This window comes from Populus trichocarpa, chromosome 6 (assembly GCF_000002775.5).
Source record: "Populus trichocarpa isolate Nisqually-1 chromosome 6, P.trichocarpa_v4.1, whole genome shotgun sequence".
Lineage (NCBI taxonomy): Eukaryota > Viridiplantae > Streptophyta > Magnoliopsida > Malpighiales > Salicaceae > Populus > Populus trichocarpa.
Genome location: NC_037290.2, coordinates 18,233,436 through 18,252,486, shown reverse-complemented (window position 1 = coordinate 18,252,486; position 19,051 = coordinate 18,233,436). Strand labels below are relative to the sequence as shown.

Here is a 19,051-nt window from a genome sequence, read left to right as displayed (position 1 = left end):
ATAATTTGGTTTCATAAAAAATATAGATGAGCTTTATGTTTATAAAAATATTAGTGGGAGTAGAGTCATTTTCTTAATATTATATATAGATGTAATTTTTCTATTATGTATTTTTCATGTTCTAGTTTGAAATATACTTTTCTTATTCTTTTTTTTATTATTTCTATTAGGGCGCGCGCGCGCGCACACACACATATATATATATATATATATATATATATATATATATATATATATATATATATATATATATAAACACTTTAGAAAAGATAAAGCATGCATTCTAGTAGAAGCTAACATAAAAAAGATCCCATCCCATTTCCCACTCAACTTTGCAGCACAACCAGAATATGGGTCTGGTTGGGTTATTAATGAATTTACCTTGGACCCTTTTAGAACTTGCAAGTCCTCAATGCTTGTAAACCTGGGCTTGATCCCTTTTTAAATTACAACCCAATTTACACTATTGTTAAAAAAAAGAAAAAGAAAAAAAAGAGAGACTCTGTGAATGCATATTCACAGAAACCCTATCACAAGGCTATGCAGTTTGGAGGGTTTGACCACAAGGGGCTAATAGTATGCTTTTGAACCAATGAAAAAGAAGGGTTACTTCTCCATCATTGATTCTTGTAGGGCTGTAAGCCTATGTTTGGACAGCAGTGGGTCCCATCCATGTGTGCTCCATGTGTATGTTGCCTCGTGTGCTTGCGTGCACGATTACCGCCACTTTAAATGCTTTGCTTCTCATATCAGACGCCCTCATTCCCACAATTTCCACAAGCTGCCACCGAGCGTGGATTTTTATTTTTATTATTATTTTTCTTCTCCCGTGTTCTTTTTTTTTTCTTCCTACCGTGAGAAAAGAATGTAATCGAAGCAATTAATATAAAGATCAATACACAGCTAAAAATCTCCCAATTTTAAATCATGAATCAATAAACTTTAATTAGCCCACCTAGCTCGTTTAATTTCATGCACCTCTACTACGGTGTTAATTAGTATCCTCTTCCTTCCAGAAATCTCTCATTAATCTGTAATAAAAATAAATAAACCTTGAAATCTTGAAACAAATACGAGCACAGTGGGAGCTTAGGAGCTGAGGGGGGTCAGTTATCTATCCTTAAAAAGAACAAAGAAAGAAGAGAGATTGCTCACCATCACCCTGATGTTGGTCAATTTCCTTGAACAAGCTAGCTTCGTAGGAAGTGCAAGGTACAAGGAAAAGTGGACCCACCTTATCAGATCGAAATTCATGTTTACTGTTACAAAAGAGAAAAAGGTATATATATATATATGAAAAACAAAAAAAAAACATTTTCTTTCGGATAGGGAGAGAAAATGCTGATTACTGGGTGAAGTGGCACTCACAGGAGGTCAATTGAAAGGATAGCCGTGACTCACGGGGGCTGATCCCTCCTCCGCTCATCTGCCTGGACCACTTCCCTTTATCATTATCAAACATTTTCTATTAAATCTTGACATAATTTGCATGGTCCCTCTTTGCCCATGCATGCAAACTACTTTTATTGCATACATATATAGATATGGGAAGCATGATTTAAATTTATTTTTTATTTCATCTTTGATAATTCCTCTCCAAAAAACAGTAACACGTTTAATTATACATAGGAGTTTTTGGCGTTGGTGCTCTATAAATTAATTAGTCAAATTTGGATTAGTCGGCTCTTAACTCATGCTTGGATTAGTTAATTGCTATTATTAGCAATCATTAAGATTCATAACAGAACAATCAAATACAACATTTTCGTGCAGTTGGAAACAAAAAAAACCACGTAGAAATCATTTTGAAGTTATTGTTCATCAATAAGTGAGTGTATTGTTCATCAAAATCATACACAAGCTGTACGTATGAATGCATTGTTCATCAATAGGATCTAAAAGTAGGAACGGTAGTGGTTTTTGTTTCTTGACAATGAGGCCCACTGGCATAGAAATCCCACAACTTAAGCTAAGCTACACATTCACTTCTAACAACTGTGAGTGTTTGTCTTAAAGAGAAAGAGAAGGAAAGATAAAGAGCTGTTTGATTGAAAGACACAGTGATGGACTTCAGGGGAACAAAGGCAAAGGCTAAACGCATGCGCCTCTTGAGTCTCCTGATTTTCTTCTCTAATCCAATGATAAGGCAACCATTTTTCCATTTCAGGTCCCACCCAATATTAATTTATATGCTTTATTTATCTTCCATGGGAGCACGAATATATCACCCACATTTTATGTCTATTTTAGGAGGTGGCGGTGAGATGATGGCAGTGATGCTAGTAAAGTTGAGTAAAGTTGTTGAGGTAATGGTGATTGTTGTAAGATGAATATGCATAGTGATTAAAATTAATGTTTGAATGATAATTTAAGTGAATTACTATTAATAAAGTATTTTACAAAATTTCATGAATTGAAATATTTTCTAGTAAATAAATATTTATTATATTTGAAGGTTAATGAAATAATGAAAAGAATCTATACGATCTACGTCTATTAATGATTCAATAGGTATATAGTTATTTGCCAATAGCGGCATTATATATATATATATATATATAAAAGCAGAAGATATGTATATGTGTATATTTAATAATTGAAATATGTATATATTTAATAATTGAAGAAGATCTTTGAGAGAGCCTACACAAGGCCATCCTTTTAAAAACCCCATGTGGAGACCATGTGAGAGATTTCTTTTCTCTGCCCAAAGCCCAACTTCATGCCCTAAAATTTCTCTTATGTGGGTCCCTGTCCCCCTCTCACCATTACCATGTTTTCCGGATCCTGCCAATTCTCTCTCTCTCCAAATCAACATCCTCCGAATGTGGGTGCGTGGCGAAGGCATGGAACTCGAAAACCAAATATATTGGATTTGAAACAATAATATTAATGATAATAATTGATTTTATCTTACTCAAAAATATATTGTTATCATATGATTGAAATTCCATGATTTATTTTATATTGCATAGCATTAAAATGGACCTTACCCATTATGCTGTCGTGGAAATACTAGCTAGAATAGACCTAGAAAGAGTTTGAAATCATTAAGTTGAAAACTCAAACTTAAAATTACTTCTACTTCTACTTAATGTTCATTGGGAAATTGTTTTTTTTATGAATAATTAGGAATGTTTTAAACAGCGAATGACAATAGGAAAATGTTTTTTTTTTTTTTTTTTTGTGTAATTCAAGATAAAGTATCTGCATGTTGTAAGTAAGGAAAATAAATTAAAAATCCCCAAAATACAAGTGTATAACTACCATATATGAGAATACAATTTTAACTTGAGGAGACACTATTTCTTAATTAGTCCATAACATAAATTAAAAAGAAACAAAAATATATGTATATATAAATATCAATAAATTAAAAACACACTAATATGCAATACCAGAAAATTGCAAATCATTGATGAAAAATTTTGTTGGTATTTAAACATTGGATCCATCGGAAATAAAATTACCGATGAAATAACGGATGAAAACATGTCGTCAGAAAACATGTCGGTGATTTCTATCCTATTAATCATTCCATCGGTAATATAATCACCAATGGATTCGCTAATGGAATTAACATGCCAAAAAAAAATTACCTGCATTAATTCTCTCGGTAAATTCATTAGTAATTATGATATATTACTAATAGAATAAACTGTTGGTAAACCTATATGTTATTATATGCATATTACTGACAGAATTAATCCATCAGAGAATCACTTTTAATAGTGGCAGATTCTATAATTTTTTTCCAACTCTATAGAATTCTTTGAAGGACTTAGTCTGTTGGTAATTATGATGATTTTTCAAATTTCATTAGTAATTTTATCGGTATTATATGTAATTATTTTTTAAAAAATAAAAAGAACAATTCAATTAAAAAATATTATGAAATACAATCTATCTATTTAGTGGACAAAAGCTAGAGGAGAAGATGAAGGTGGATCTTTGCTGGAACTAAGAGTCCGATGAGGGGGAGCACATGTACCAGTGAGAGTTGCCAACAACTGCTCGATGACATTCAATTTATCCCTCAGTTGGGTCATCTCAGCCCCAAGCTGGGTCATCTCAGCACTAAGTTGGGTCGTCTCATCTTGAACCTGCTATCGTAGAATCGCCTGGATGATCGGTGATTGTTGGCTCAATCTCAATTACAAGGTCTCAATGGTCGAGACACTAGAGCCTATCCGTATATTATCGGTCGTAGTGTTGAAGATAATGTAAACCCGATTTCTATTGGGTTCACCAATAAATCTAGCCTCGAACCAGAAATTCAGATGGAGTTTTGAATGGGTCAAAGGATCGTTCTTGTATCTCTCATGCAATCGGGTGTTATATGTTTCCTGAAAAAAATAAGTCAGCAAATATATAAAAAAAAATAACTTAAAAAATGTTGAAATCTAACTTACTATGAACTTCTAGGCTCGACTATTTACAAGTTGTTGCACCCCTTTCTATTTGTCCTCCTTCCATATGTGGATTTCAACAAAACGCTTTCTTGGTCTTGGATCATGCCCAAGCACCGTAACCTGTAAAATAAAAGTATTGTTAGTTAAATATTTTCATACAATACAACAATTAAAAAAAAGATTATTATATAAAACAAAATCTTACCATTTGCTTTGCTTGTAAAATGATTAAAATGGATTTGTTGGTATGTGTGGTCATGGAACCATGAATCTTTTTGGTCTGGCTCTTTGAACTGAATTACAACCGCCTCAAGAAACGCTCAGACATCATGTGCTAGATATAAACGTCCTAGATACCTTTCAAGCATGTGAAGGTCTGAAATCCCTTCACGCAGCCACGCCTTCCTAGCTTGTAAGAACTTTATCTCTTGCATATTTCTTTATTTGTTTTTAAATAGCATATAATTATGTGCATATCAGAATTCGATTTCTGTCAAGTATCTTTTCCTCACTGTTTTGTTTATAAAGGTCTTTCAGGATGGAAAAATATTGAAAAATTCTCATTGCATCCACAACCATACTCCTATAACGATTACTATTATCATTTACAACTCCTTGAACGTTACTAGAACTACAAGTTGACCAAACTGTCCTTTCTACCATGGTCTCATAAGGAACACAAGGTTCTCCGTGTGCAAACCAACACAAGTATTTTTCTATGAACTCTTTTTGTAGAAGATACACCTCTTACATGAATATTTATTACTGTCTTCACTAATATTTTTCAAATTAAATAGAGCATAATTAATAAAACCCTCAACCCTGTAAAATAATCTTTCCTGCACAACCTTTCAGGTGAAACTCAATACATCCAAGAATGATCATCCATTACTTATATGAAACCTTTATGGAATATTGATGACAACATGTATTAATTTATAATGTGAACTAAATATATTATCGTTACCCAACTAATTAGCTATCATTGATTGAAGTCAAACTTATTCAATCTATTTTAATACTATCCTTTAATCATTATCAATTTTCTCTAAAAATTCAAATTCCTCTAAATTTATCAAAATCTTGAACTTAACAATAAAATTGACAAAATATGAAACGTAACTATTAAATAACCTATTTTTTCTTTCATTATAAAAAACTTAAGTTACAAAATTAAACTCAATTTCATCAAATGACAAACAAATATTTTTTTTTAAATCTCAAATAAATTCTAACATGTACAAATCATATGTTCATACAACAAATTTCTATAGGAAAAAGTTATAAAACAAGTAAATAGACAAACCACATATACTTTATATAAATGCCAAACAAAAATTACATAAAAGGTGGGTTTTAATTAAAAAAAATAGATAGGTTTGCTTACTTAATGTGGCATATCTTCAAAAAAAGTTGAACTAGCACAAGGATACTAACAGACTACGTGTTAGGGTAGCTGGATTTGTGATGATGGGAGCATGATTTATAAAAAATAAGGAGGGGGAAGGGTGTTGTTTTCTACATAAAGAAAAAAGAAGAAGAATAAAAAGAAATGAGGGAGGGGGAGAAAGGGGGTTATATGACAGGTTATAACTTAATATGACCGATGGATTCCCCAATGAAAATTACCAATTGTAATTTTTCATCTGTAATTCCATTAGTAAAATTAACATGTCATATTTGCTGATAGAATTAACGAGCAAATGCATGCCTAAATTTTTTTTTTCATTCTTTGAATTTCACTTATAATTCTCTCTATATTAACCAAAAAAGCTTTTTTTGTCTGTGAATATTGATGAAAACAACGACATGATATTTCATCAGTAAATTGCATCATAATTAATGATGATATTTTTTTCGTTGGTATTTCTATTTGCATTTAATAATTTTCTTGTAGTGATGCATGTATGTATAACTATCATGTAAGAGAATAAATTCAAAATTGATGACAAGAAATATATACTAGTGAATAGTCCAGGTCGTCAAGACTTAAGCTGAGACCTTGAAACAATGTCTCTGAGATTGAATTTCCAATCCTTAAATCATTACGAGGAATCATTCTTCGTTTTCCTTCCTCGTACATTTACACATCGTTTGCTATGCCGAATTTACTCTTACCTCTCTATATTTACCAAATATTACTAAGCCGAAGTTTAAACATGTCAATGTATACAAAATTCACCATTAAAGGTAATATATACAGGGAAAAAAAACACACACAACAACAACAACAAAACTCAGTTTTTCTAAGTTTTCTTTTCTGTCTATTCAACAATCCAATCTTAATTTTAAATTTGAAGGAAATAATTGTGGTGATTTCTTGATTTAAAGGATGCTATTCAAGCATATGCTCATGGTGTAGTCTTTTTGGGTGCTAGTCTTTGTTGTCCTTCTCTTGTCTATCCTTAGAAAGGAACATATATCGATAATGAAAATATGAATGAAATTGTTTGTATTTAATGACTTGTTTTTATCTCACTCTCAATCAAACAACTCAAATAAATATTTATTTGCTAAGCTAAGCCCGTGAATTCTATAACGAAGGTGGTATTTCAGAAATAAAAAGAATATTATCTTAGTATGATTTTTCTACATCTTGCCACCGGCAGCTAAATTTAAACAACTTTCCCGTGCTTCTCCTTTTTATTTCTGAATGCTAATTATTAAGAACAGTACTACTTGTTCGGATACAAATTCAAATGCAAGTGTAGAAATAAATAACAAAATAGCTAAAAGATTAATTTGAGGTGACAGACATTGTTGGTATGAACAGTTAAGTTGTTCCCCTAACTTCTTTATTTCCTTTTTTTTTTCTTCTTTTCGTTATTTTTTTAATTTTTTCCTTGATTTTTTTTATTTATCCTGTTAAAACCTAAATCCTTGATGATGTGTAAAAAATAAAAAAGAATTCTACCCATTTTGGTCTCACCTGTCATCATGGAATTACAAGTATAATAAAACAACTAGGTAAATCATATAGCCATCAACAGTACCTCAATTTTGTTTTTCAATTTAATCGCTATTTTTTTTCAATTGCAGTCTTCTATAGCTAAATTAATAACCAATTTCTAAAAATTTGTCAAGGAAAGAAAAATTCCAAAACAATTACCAAAGTGTAAAACAATGATAAATCTTATGGCCAATTTCAAATTCACATGAAAAAAATACTTTATTGTCCACCTATTTTCTTCTTTCTTCTTTTCAATCTCTATAGTTTTTGAAATCCTAGTCTTGGTCTAAAAATTTATTTTGATTATTTTTCAGTCCTTAAACGTAAGATAAAAGATACAGTCATTAGATTATAGTGAAAGATAAAGAAAGTAAGTGATTGACCACATTTCAATGGTAAAAAAGGTCAATCTTAGTGTCAACATGTTCTATTTAATGGGGTTGGGCGGGGGGGTTTCAATTGAGGTGTTTTGAACCTTTATCTTCCCTTAAAAAGTTGATTGGTTGAGAGAGAAAATTATTTACTGATTTGATTTTGTTATTTTTTTAATTGTTTGGAGGTGTTTTGGGTTGATAATTTATTTTTTCAATGTTCTAAGGGTGTTTATTAGGTTGTTTTAGGTAAAAATAGGTTGAAAAACAATTTTTAAACAAAAACAACAGCCCCTAATTTTCCATCCACCACTATGGTTGTTCTAACTCAATTTTGACCCATTGGCTTTTAATTTAATTTTACAAGGTTTAAAATGTTAAATTAAAAGATCAGAGATTTATTTCGATGAAAAGTGTGATTTGTCAACTTGCGTGAAAACTAGGGACTAGAATGTGCTTTTGTCATTCTATCTTTATCTTCAAGATTATCTTCAAGATAATCCTTGTCTTCAAGATAATGATAGTTATCCGCTTTCAAATTTGATTCTTAATCAAATTCAAACTTCAAAGAAGAGAATAAGTTTGATTGAAACTTGGTTTCTCACACGCGAAGGGACTCTGACACTATAAATACAGATATCAGTGTATGCACAAGGGGGGAGGAGAGAAGATAAAAAAACCCTAGAGGGGGACAAACACAAAAAACCCCAAGAGGAGGCCGCAACCACAATTTTTCCCGTTTGGTAACATTCCCACCATAATTTTTCAATGGTGGGTCCCATCATTAACTGTGGTGCAACCACAGGTTACAAGAAGCAGCTCTCGGTTGCTTCTTGTAATTGGAAAATGGATGAACAGTGGTGCAACAACAGGTTACAAGATTTGTTCCAGCTATTTGTGCCCCCGTGTGATGTTGAGCAGCAAAAGGCATCTGCCTGGCATAGTTGACAATGGGAAGAACCTGAAAACATTATACATAAACATCAAGAAAAACACCCTGAATGAAAAAAACATGGAGTTTAAGAGGAGCAAATTCGATGAACAGAGATGTTGAAAAGGAAGAATTAAAAAGCAAAATCCTCGGTCAATGACAAAAGTAGATTAATGAAATTTATTACTTATTTCTTTCTCTTTTTTTTCAGGTTCCAGAAAGCTAATTCCCCATCAACCCATCCCAACCAATGCATAAAATGTATTTGTACTGCAACCAGAATTTTAGAAGAAAAAGGCAAAGAAAGAATTGAATTCATTCACATTCATTTCTTGCATTCTCAGCGAGAAAACAAATTAATAGCAAGCTGATACCCTTCAAATAAAAGTCTTTATGGAAAAGGGGTATCAAAAACTGAAGTGCCTTTCCTAATGTCTTTCATATTAATACATTCTTCTGATTTGCAGTGGACTAAGCAAAGAGGCATCAAAACAGAGCTAAGAAATAGAGCCTTTCTCCGAAACACAAAATGGGTTTTCAAGAAAAGAGTCGCTCTCTTTTGGGTCGGGTTCGATTCTTGAAATCAATTGGGGGGGGGAGCATGCACGCAACACACCCTAATTAACAAACAAAAAGAAGAAACAAAAGCATGAAAAGAAGGTCATAGTAATTACCGACTGAAAGCGAAGAAGCAATAGTTGGTGCCGCTGCTGCAGCGATCACCATGAGACAGAGAAGAAGATGCGATGGGAAGGGAGGAGGGGAGAGGAGGGATATGAAAGGGATTGTGTTTTTGTGTCGTTTGTGTTATGTGTTAACCATGCTCCACTGTTCATCCATATTTTCTTCGAACAGTGGAGCATGGCTCTCCACTGTTCATCCATTTTTTTCTATGAACAGTGAAACTGGTCCGATTCAAAGCTAAAAATATATTGAACTGAGTCTGATCCAATAAAATATATATTTTTTATTTTTAATTGTATTTTATTCAAAAAATTAGCGTTAAACATTATTCAATGACTACATAAATTAGACAGAGATCGTTTGACAACGCCGCATTTACAGAATTTGATCGCAATCTCAATTTCATACGTGATGGAATTGTAGGTAGTTTAATGAAACAATAAAAAATATTTTAAATAAAGTATTATTTATTTCATGATGTAATAGCAATAGTTAAATCTACAATATGAAAATTAAAAATCATCAATATCAATATATATTTTTTTAAATTATTTTTTAACCTCAATTTCAAAAGCATTTTTAACCAAACACATTAAACTACTTTTTGTTCAACCTCAATTTCAAAAGCATTTTTAACCAAACACATTAAATTACTTTTTGTTCAACCTCAATTTCAACCATAGTTTTAACCAAACACCTATTTTTTCAAACCAACCTCAACTAAAAGTACTTTTTATAAAACAACTTTTTTCAAATCACAACCACAAAAAGCTACCACAATACCAAACACGCTCTTAATGGGGTTGGGCGGGGGGGTTTCAATTGAGGTGTTTTGAACCTTTATCTTCCCTTAAAAAGTTGATTGGTTGAGAGAGAAAATTATTTACTGATTTGATTTTGTTATTTTTTTAATTGTTTGGAGGTGTTTTGGGTTGATAATTTATTTTTTCAATGTTCTAAGGGTGTTTATTAGGTTGTTTTAGGTAAAAATAGGTTGAAAAACAATTTTTAAACAAAAACAACAGCCCCTAATTTTCCATCCACCACTATGGTTGTTCTAACTCAATTTTGACCCATTGGCTTTTAATTTAATTTTACAAGGTTTAAAATGTTAAATTAAAAGATCAGAGATTTATTTCGATGAAAAGTGTGATTTGTCAACTTGCGTGAAAACTAGGGACTAGATTGTGCTTTTGTCATTCTATCTTATCTTCAAGATTATCTTCAAGATAATCCTTGTCTTCAAGATAATGATAGTTATCCGCTTTCAAATTTGATTCTTAATCAAATTCAAACTTCAAAGAAGAGAATAAGTTTGATTGAAACTTGGTTTCTCACACGCGAAGGGACTCTGACACTATAAATACAGATATCAGTGTATGCACAAGGGGGGGGAGAGAAGATAAAAAAACCCTAGAGGGGGACAAACACAAAAAAACCCCAAGAGGAGGCCATTACAAGAGAGAACAAAAAAAAAAACCCAAGAACAGAGGGAGGAGAGACTGAAAAGAGAAGGAAGAGAGCATTCTCCAATCGGTGCCTGCACTATTACCTTCGCCTTCGCCTTCGCCAGGTAAAGTCTTCTTCTTCTCTTTGTTTCTGTGTAATTGTTGCAAGAAAACAGTGCGAATATAATTAGTGGGCCGGATCTGGGCTTTAGGCCCAGCTGGCCCAAATTATATTTATTAAGGGTGTGTTTTGCCAAACACACCCTTATGCCTTCGCCATAATTTTTATGTCCATTTTAGTTTGATATTTGGTCAAACAAGCCCCTTTTCGATATCAAAAAATTGCAAAAATATTTGGGGATCTTTGTTGATTTATTTGTGGGCCCCTCGCACTTTGATTTATTTATTTTCTTTGCGTTTTGTAATTTTTTTTAGTTATGTGCTCAATCTGTGACCTATTATTGTTAAATGCAAATCTATCATGCAATGTTTTTTTATTTCCATCTAAAAAGGGAAAATAATAATAAAGGATAAACAAGAAAAAAATGACATAGAAAATTTCTTCTTCAAATTCATTTTGTGCGAAAATATTTACTGATGCTAGAGTTAAGAGTATCATATTTTTTTGGATTTGTGCGATATTTACCAGCACCAGAGTTGGAAATATTCGTAGGAATTGTTCACTGACGCTAGAGTCAGGAACATGAAAGGAAGAATAAAACAAGGAAAAAGGAGAACAAATTCTTAGCAATTTTAGACAAAACCAACAATGTAGCCTGCCACCAGGTAGGACACTTAGGGGGTGATAACATCTTTCCTTTTGCGTAACCAGTCCCGTATCATAGAATCTCTGTTGACCAGTTAGGGTTTCTAGTGACCATAATACTAGGTGGCGACTTCTTGAACAATACATTTTTTCCTAAAAAAACAAGATGCCAAATATCTATTCTTATTTTCAATCGAGTGATAATTTTTTAATCGGTCGCCGCGATGTCCGGGTGTGACAATGGTGATCGAATTATGGGTAAACAAATGATGCAATGTCTGCCATTGCAGACAACTAATCATGTTACTTTATTTAGAAAAGAATAGGGTAGACAACCCTTTAGGAATAAATAAATAAATTATGATAAAAAAAAACCTAGGCACCCTACTGCAGCCCACTCGTGGCCTTCTTTATCAATGGGCCAGACACACTAAGCAACTAAGGCCTACACACCAACCCCTTTTTTTAGCTTTAATTTTCATTTTTTTTTCTCTTTAAATATAAATTAATTAAAATAGATTAATTAAGTGTATGTGTAGAATGCTGGACCTAGCTGATATTTGGTTTTAATTGTGATTATTAAAATAAATTAGTGAAACAAATGTTTATGATATTTTCAATAGACTATTGTTTATTTTGTACATAGTTTATGAATAAGATTGCTACAATTTTTTAAAAAACTTTGTAGGCATTTTTAATGAGCAACTTTACTTATTTTTTCCTTCAATTTTACTTAATCACTTTCTTGTTCATGTCTTTTTTAATATAGTTTTATTAAATAAAACATTTATTTAAAAAAAAAACATTTATTAAATACGGCCAAGTCCTTGGCCAATGTTTGAAGACCAAATATCTATATCCAAATCTATCTCTCAAATTCTCAATTTAGGCATAAGATAATAAGATAATAACATTTTTATTGCTAATAATAGTTGGTGTTCTTTTAGTGCAGCCTTACAAAATATTTTTTCCTTAAATTTTATTTAATTGCTTTCATGTTCGTGTCTATTTATATTATCATTTGATTAAATACAATATTACATATAAAAAGCAAGGTTATTAAATACAACTGGATTTATGACCCGTGTTGTAAGATCAAATATTTTGAAATACATTCATCTCTCAATTTTTAGCTTTTTCTTTGGTTATAGTTAACAACTTTTTTATGCATTTATTGGTTTAAATGATTATTAATTTATTTAATTATATGCATGCATCAAGTTTTTGATTTACAATTATGATTTTTTCTTGGTGTAAAAAAATGTATCGGAAAATCCTGCTAATTCATTGTCTCCCATAGTTACTTTATCGTTATCTTCTTAAACAACTTAGACATAACCTCTAGGTTTGTTTTTCACTACGGATAACTAATCAATCTTAGAATGATCCTTTCCAAAATTGTGTGCAATAAACTTGTTGATATTGTTGACGTTGTGAAGTCTAGCCTTTGTATTAATTTTGATCAAACCATGATGGAGATCTACCTTGATCCCGTTAACGGTGGCATCATACCAATAATATTTAAATAAAAAGACTATATTATGCTCGCTATGATATTGGAACTTAATTACCTCTTCTAACTTTTTATAATAATCAACTTCAAACTCCACTACTATAGGTCTTTCTACTCTGACCATAATTTTCATTAAAAAAAAATATATTCAATGATGAAATACCTATTATAGAACTTGACTTTTCTTTCAGAACCTAAACATAGTAAATTCAAACTAATCACTAGCATCTCATCCCATTTGATAAACCTGATACATGATTATAACCATTAACAATTAAAGAGAAAGCTGTAATGCAATTAAGTATTATAAGAGTTCAGAATTATTAAGTACTGCTTACATGTTTTCTAAACCACGTGGTAAATTATTCATCTTATAATTGAAAAATTTGAGATTGAGTCTAATTTGAATTTTGAGATAGTAAGACTTGACAATGTTGTCTACAAGGAATTATTTGATCTATTAGTTTATATGTGAGTATAAGATAAAATTGTTTAAAAATAGCAACATGTTAATATTGAATAAAAGATCTCAATTTATTGCAACTAAATAACATATAATTATGTACATGTTTGAATTCAATTTCTGTTAAGTATCTTCATCTCACTACTTTTTTTTTATAAAGGTCGTCTAGGATGAGAAAATATTGACAAATTCCCACTTAAATGAACTTCCCCACCATTATCATACCTTAGAACATAGTTGATTTATGTTTTCAAATGAGACTGAAAATAGTACAAGATAAATTTTGAGTTATCTTCAACAATATAAGCCTCGATTATCGAAGCCTTAATGTGCACATTGATTTTAATTTTTTTTCATAAGGCTGAACAAATATTTGTATGGAATTAAATGAATGTTTTAAATTAAAAACAAAGACAATAAAAATTTAATTAGAATGCATGTGTAATCTCTAACCTCTCGAAAGGATACATCCATCTGTATTGGAAAGTGCCTCCAACTTTTATCTCAAATGGTAAATGTAGGGGTAGAAGGTCATTAAGTTAAAAAAAGATGGAGGGAATATCATCTCAAGTTTGCAAATTGTCTAAATGATATTTATTTCAAGTTTCTCCATGTGTTAGGTATACAACTTGTTAGAGCATATATCTCTAAAAAAATTAACTAATGTCCGTGAGTGTATCCTATATTCCTTTTGGAAAAAAAATCTCAATCAACAAGTGGAATGAGTGTTATATAAACAAGTGGTAATCATGACTCTTCATTCCATATAATCTATCATCCTCTAAATTCACAAATCTAGATATGTTTGAAGCATATCCATTAGAAAAACATATACTTTTAAGTCATTGGTAAACAAGTAACTGTGCATTATTGTCTAAAGCAAAACTAACTTTAGGCTTTGCGACCTGTGACCTATCATAAACTAACTTTATATTTATATGGTGACAAAAAAGTATATCCTTTCTAGCCTTAATGTTGTCCTTTGTCATCTTTTTCACATCCATTATCGTGTTAAAAATATTTTCAAACATGTTCTTTTTTTTTATGTATGACATTTAGATTATGACAGAGGAGATTAGTCTTCTAATAAGGAAGCCCCTAAAAAATACTTTGTTTTATAAAATTATGGGTCACACCAAAACTATAAAACTTATACTTGGCGGATTGAAAACAAGATATAATACCCTCATACTGTGAGACCACATCATACAATTCTTCACCTAATGGTATCGGTAGTACAACATCTCTTTCAACTATAACTATAAAAAAGTCCTTTCTATTCTTTTTATATTTATGATTGGTTGACAAGAATCTTTGTTGGGAAAAAAAATATTTTACCATTATTTTTAAGATGAATGTCTTGTTATTTTCCAAACAATATGTACATGTTAATTTTTCATATGTGTTCCGATAAAAAAACCATCCCATACACAGAACAAATCTTTGATATTCCACATCAAAATTGCTTACATGTAAAAATCTTACTTCTTCAAGACATTATACATCAAAGTCCTAAATGATCATAATTGATTTAACTCATCAATTAATGATCGAAGATAAAAATCTATACTCCTAATTGGACTATTAGGACTGAGATGACTTTAAATAAGAATATGAACTTCGGCCTCATAAACATCTTCGGTGGCAAGTTGTAACCTGTAAATATCACAAACCAATAAGAATATAGTGCAACAAATTACCCAAATGAATTGAATTTGTTTGTACTTTACTTAAGATGTGTGTTATATGATTCCTTTGAAAACTGATGATGCACCCTATTAAACTGCTTTTGAGCTTCACCATCGAAAATGTGCATCATAACTCCATCTACCGTATCACGTGAATGATACCATATCATGTGCTAAACAATATTTCGAGACATGAATAACCTTTGCAATCTAAGAGTAATTAATAAGTATCTTAGTTTTTTATGTGTAACAAGAGTCCTTCCTTTGCTAGTTTAAGGTTTATACCAAGCATGCACACAAGTTCTGCACTCGATCAAATCTATATTTTCACTGTAGTACAACATGCAAAAGTCTGGACACATGTCAATTTTCTTGTATCCTAGGTTAAAGGGGTTTCATCATGAATTTAGAAGCATAAAAGTTCTCTTTCATCTTATTCCCTTCATGTAAAATGCTTCTCGTCCATTCAATGATTCTATCATAACCGGCCTCACTTAACCTATGATCTGACTTGATAGTGAACACTTATACAATAACTGATAATTTATTATGACTTGTACACCTATCCCATAATAGTTCGTTGAAATCTTTTAAAAGTTCAAAAAACCTAGTTGCGTCTGTATTTGGCTCTTTATCTACAAATTAAATTCCTCCAAATTTACCTAAAATTTCAACTTAACAATAAAATTGATAAAATGTGAAATATACCTATTAAATAACCCATTATTTATTTTATTATAAAATACCTAAATTACAAAATGAAACTCAATTTCATCAAATGACAAGTAAATATAATTTTTAAAAATCTTATACAAACCTTAACATGTACAAATCATACATTCATACAACAAATTTATATAGAAAAAAACTATAAAACAAGTAAACACACAAACAAACTATATACACTACATAAAAATGCTAAAAACTTAACATAAAAAATGGGTTACAACAAAAAATAGATAGGTTTGCTTACTTGATGTGATGAATCTCTTAAAAAAAAATAAACTAGAACAAGGATATTGATAGACTAAGTGTTGGGATTGCCAAATTTGTGATGATGAGAGCTTGATTTGTGACAAACTAGAGGGGGGAAGATGTTGTTTTACGCATAAAAAAGGAAGAAGAAGAAAAAATAAGGGAGGTGAAGAGGGGATTTGACATGTTATAACTTAAATATTACTGATGAATATTAGTGATAATTATATTTCATCGGTAATTTCATATGTTGACATGTCATATTATCTAACGAAAATAAAAAGGGAATACTTGCCAAATTTTTTTAATTCCTTAATTTTCACTTATAATTCCTTTTGTATTCACCGACAGAAAATTTCTATCGGTAAATATCTACAGAAACAACAGCGTTATGTTTTATTGGTAGATATCACTGTAATTTACTAACAATATTTTTTTCCGTCAATATTTCTGTTTGTATTTGATAATTTTCTGGTAACGGTATAGATAACCCTATTCCCTATGTATCAAAAACAGGTCACTTTGTCCTCTCTAACACTTCACAAAACTCTTGTTGGTGTTTAACTTGATAAAAACTCGCTTGTCTTAATTACTAGTATATCTTTTTCAAGAACAAAAATTCCAACAACTTGGTGCAAATTTGGTAGATAAAGAAATCCCATGTTTCAATTTTTCCACGTTTCGTGAAGTAAAACCATAAACTAATTAAGTTTTGTTTGTATTCATTTCCTTTAAGGTGGCCTTTAAGTTAATCTCATAATTCTATAAATCAAAATGCTAATTTCTTTTTATAACCTCTAGGGTTTGTGTGGTGGGCCATGACCACCATGTGCCTGCATGTGCTGTGTCTTTTTCTCCAAGGCCCACTGCTACTTTTCTTTTGAGCAAATAAATGGAGTGGCTTCACATTCTTCTCGCTTCTCACTCTATCTCTCTCTCTCTCTCTAACATCATTCTAGGATTCTGATACATACTTTCTTGGATCTGTAGAACTGCACCAGTCTGCAACTTGTCTCACTCACCTCTCATGATTTTCTGTGCTCTTGTTCTATACAAGAATTAATTTTATCAAGGTATGCTTCAAAATGTTATAATATATATTGTTGCTTCAACATTGCATATCATGTAGTTCCTATGACATGAGTAGCTAGATCCATCAACTGCATAAATTCACCTTAAACATGCCATCATCTTCTTTTGGAAATACCTTAAATCTTTTCCCATTTTTCCTTTCTTTTTTGGATGGAAAATATATTTGCTTTTTTTTCAAAAAAAAATTATTATTTCTATGATATGCAATTCTCTCTTTAGTTGAGAATAATTGTTGGAAGAAAATATAAAGATGCAATTCCCATTAGATATCTCTCTCAAAATATCAGAGAATTGAACTCATCACAATCTTCCTGTACTGTGCCTTATTCTTTGCAGAATGCGTGCTCCTAGTTCAGTACTCAAGCAACAATTTCTCAAGAAATGGATAATGGGTCTCCAACTGTTTGGTTCTGCAAAGCAGAACATGAGCATCCTGGAGAGAAAGAAGGCAATAAGGCTATCAGCAGACATTGCTTTAGCTTCTACTAGAGATGGAAGGACTTGTTGGAGTCGTGCACTCATTGCCAATGCTTCAAAAGAAGATGATAGTAAAGTCCTTGTTCAGCACCTCTTAGCTCCTGAGAGTGAGAGGCTAAAGAAGGCGTCTATTGGATTGATCATGGACAACAAGAGGGTTAGATGCAAAAAAATCTTGAAGAGGAGTTGCTGCATAAAGAGAGTAAGAAAAGGTGCGCCTCAAGTTGTTCTTGCTAAATCAATCGCTAAAAGGATGGTAATGAGAAGAACACAAGTATTGAAGAGTCTTGTGCCTGGAGGGGAATTTATGGATGATATCTCTTTGATTGAAGAAACCCTAGACTACATAGTATCTCTTCGAGCTCAGGTTGATGTAATGAGAAATCTTGCTAAAGCTACAGAAGTAGTCAACGGTAAATAGGAACATCAATGGAAGACTATAGCTACTTTCTATAAATTCTAAATGTTCTATTTATTTTAACTTCTTGTTTTGCTTTTTCCCTTGTAAGACTATATATGAAGAAAAACCCAGAAGCTGCTAATATAGGTAGCAAGGCATATTGTACAGAAGAACCATATTTAAATCAATCAAGGCTTCTGTTTCCCTCGTCTCTACTTGCTAGCCTTAATTTATCAGTCTACATTAAGATCATGAGCTAAATCCCTGAAGTGCTTTCACAAATATTTAAAGCTCAATTATGAGGAGCTAGCCAGCAATATTGCATTGTGCATAGTTCTTCTATTTTTCTTTGTACTGACGATGTTTCTTCTTTTCATTTTCTTGTTCACGGTTGGTTGTGCTCAATACGCAAACAAAGGTAAAGAATCCTCAACCATAAGGGAATCGAAAAGTACAATCTCTGTTCAAGAACATGACTAATGAGGAAACTCATGGACAGTCCATATCTCATTCACCAAAAGGTAAAAAAAGGCAAAGAATAAAATTATTCAAAGAAGGAACTTCCACTATGACTTGTACTAAGCATGTTCTTGAGAATATATTGCTTCAAATTCTACTTTGATTGTCTTCTGATATTAATTGTTCTGAGCGTGCCGTTCAGTAAAGGGAACCAGGTACATCCTCTCTATTGTAAGTTACAATGATATCTTACCATATGAAGTGTTGCTTAAACAGCTAGCTGTTCGATTCATCTGTGCTTATTTTGGCCAAGGAGGTGAGATGATTTTGCATCATTGAAGCATGTTGGAGAGAAAGTTGTAGTTGACAAGAACAAAGAATGGCCAAATTACTACACCCGTGCAACACCCTGAATATACTAT

At 31.6% G+C, this 19,051-nt stretch overlaps 1 protein-coding gene and 1 long non-coding RNA gene across 2 annotated transcripts; one reads left to right on the top strand and one right to left on the bottom strand.

Moving 5' to 3' along the window:
• Positions 1 to 413: 413 nt before the first annotated feature.
• On the bottom strand, positions 414 to 1,288 carry LOC112327863 (uncharacterized). The gene is made up of 2 exons (XR_002982279.2): positions 1,156 to 1,288; positions 414 to 1,031 (listed from the first exon to the last, which is right to left on the bottom strand). It is a non-coding gene; the product is annotated as an uncharacterized LOC112327863 (long non-coding RNA).
• A 15,818-nt stretch (positions 1,289 to 17,106) lies between these two features.
• LOC7465988 (transcription factor IBH1-like 1) lies at positions 17,107 to 18,381 on the top strand. Its single transcript, XM_002308395.4, has 2 exons — positions 17,107 to 17,274; positions 17,630 to 18,381. The coding sequence occupies exon 2, from the start codon at positions 17,631 to 17,633 to the stop codon at positions 18,189 to 18,191; it is 561 nt and encodes a 186-aa protein (XP_002308431.1). The 5' UTR covers positions 17,107 to 17,274; position 17,630; the 3' UTR covers positions 18,192 to 18,381.
• The last annotated feature ends 670 nt before the right edge of the window (positions 18,382 to 19,051 follow it).

Excerpts from the sequence above, each read along its gene's own strand:
- LOC7465988 (XM_002308395.4), top strand. The coding sequence starts at position 17,631 with ATGCGTGCTCCTAGTTCAGTACTCAAGCAACAATTTCTCAAGAAATGG.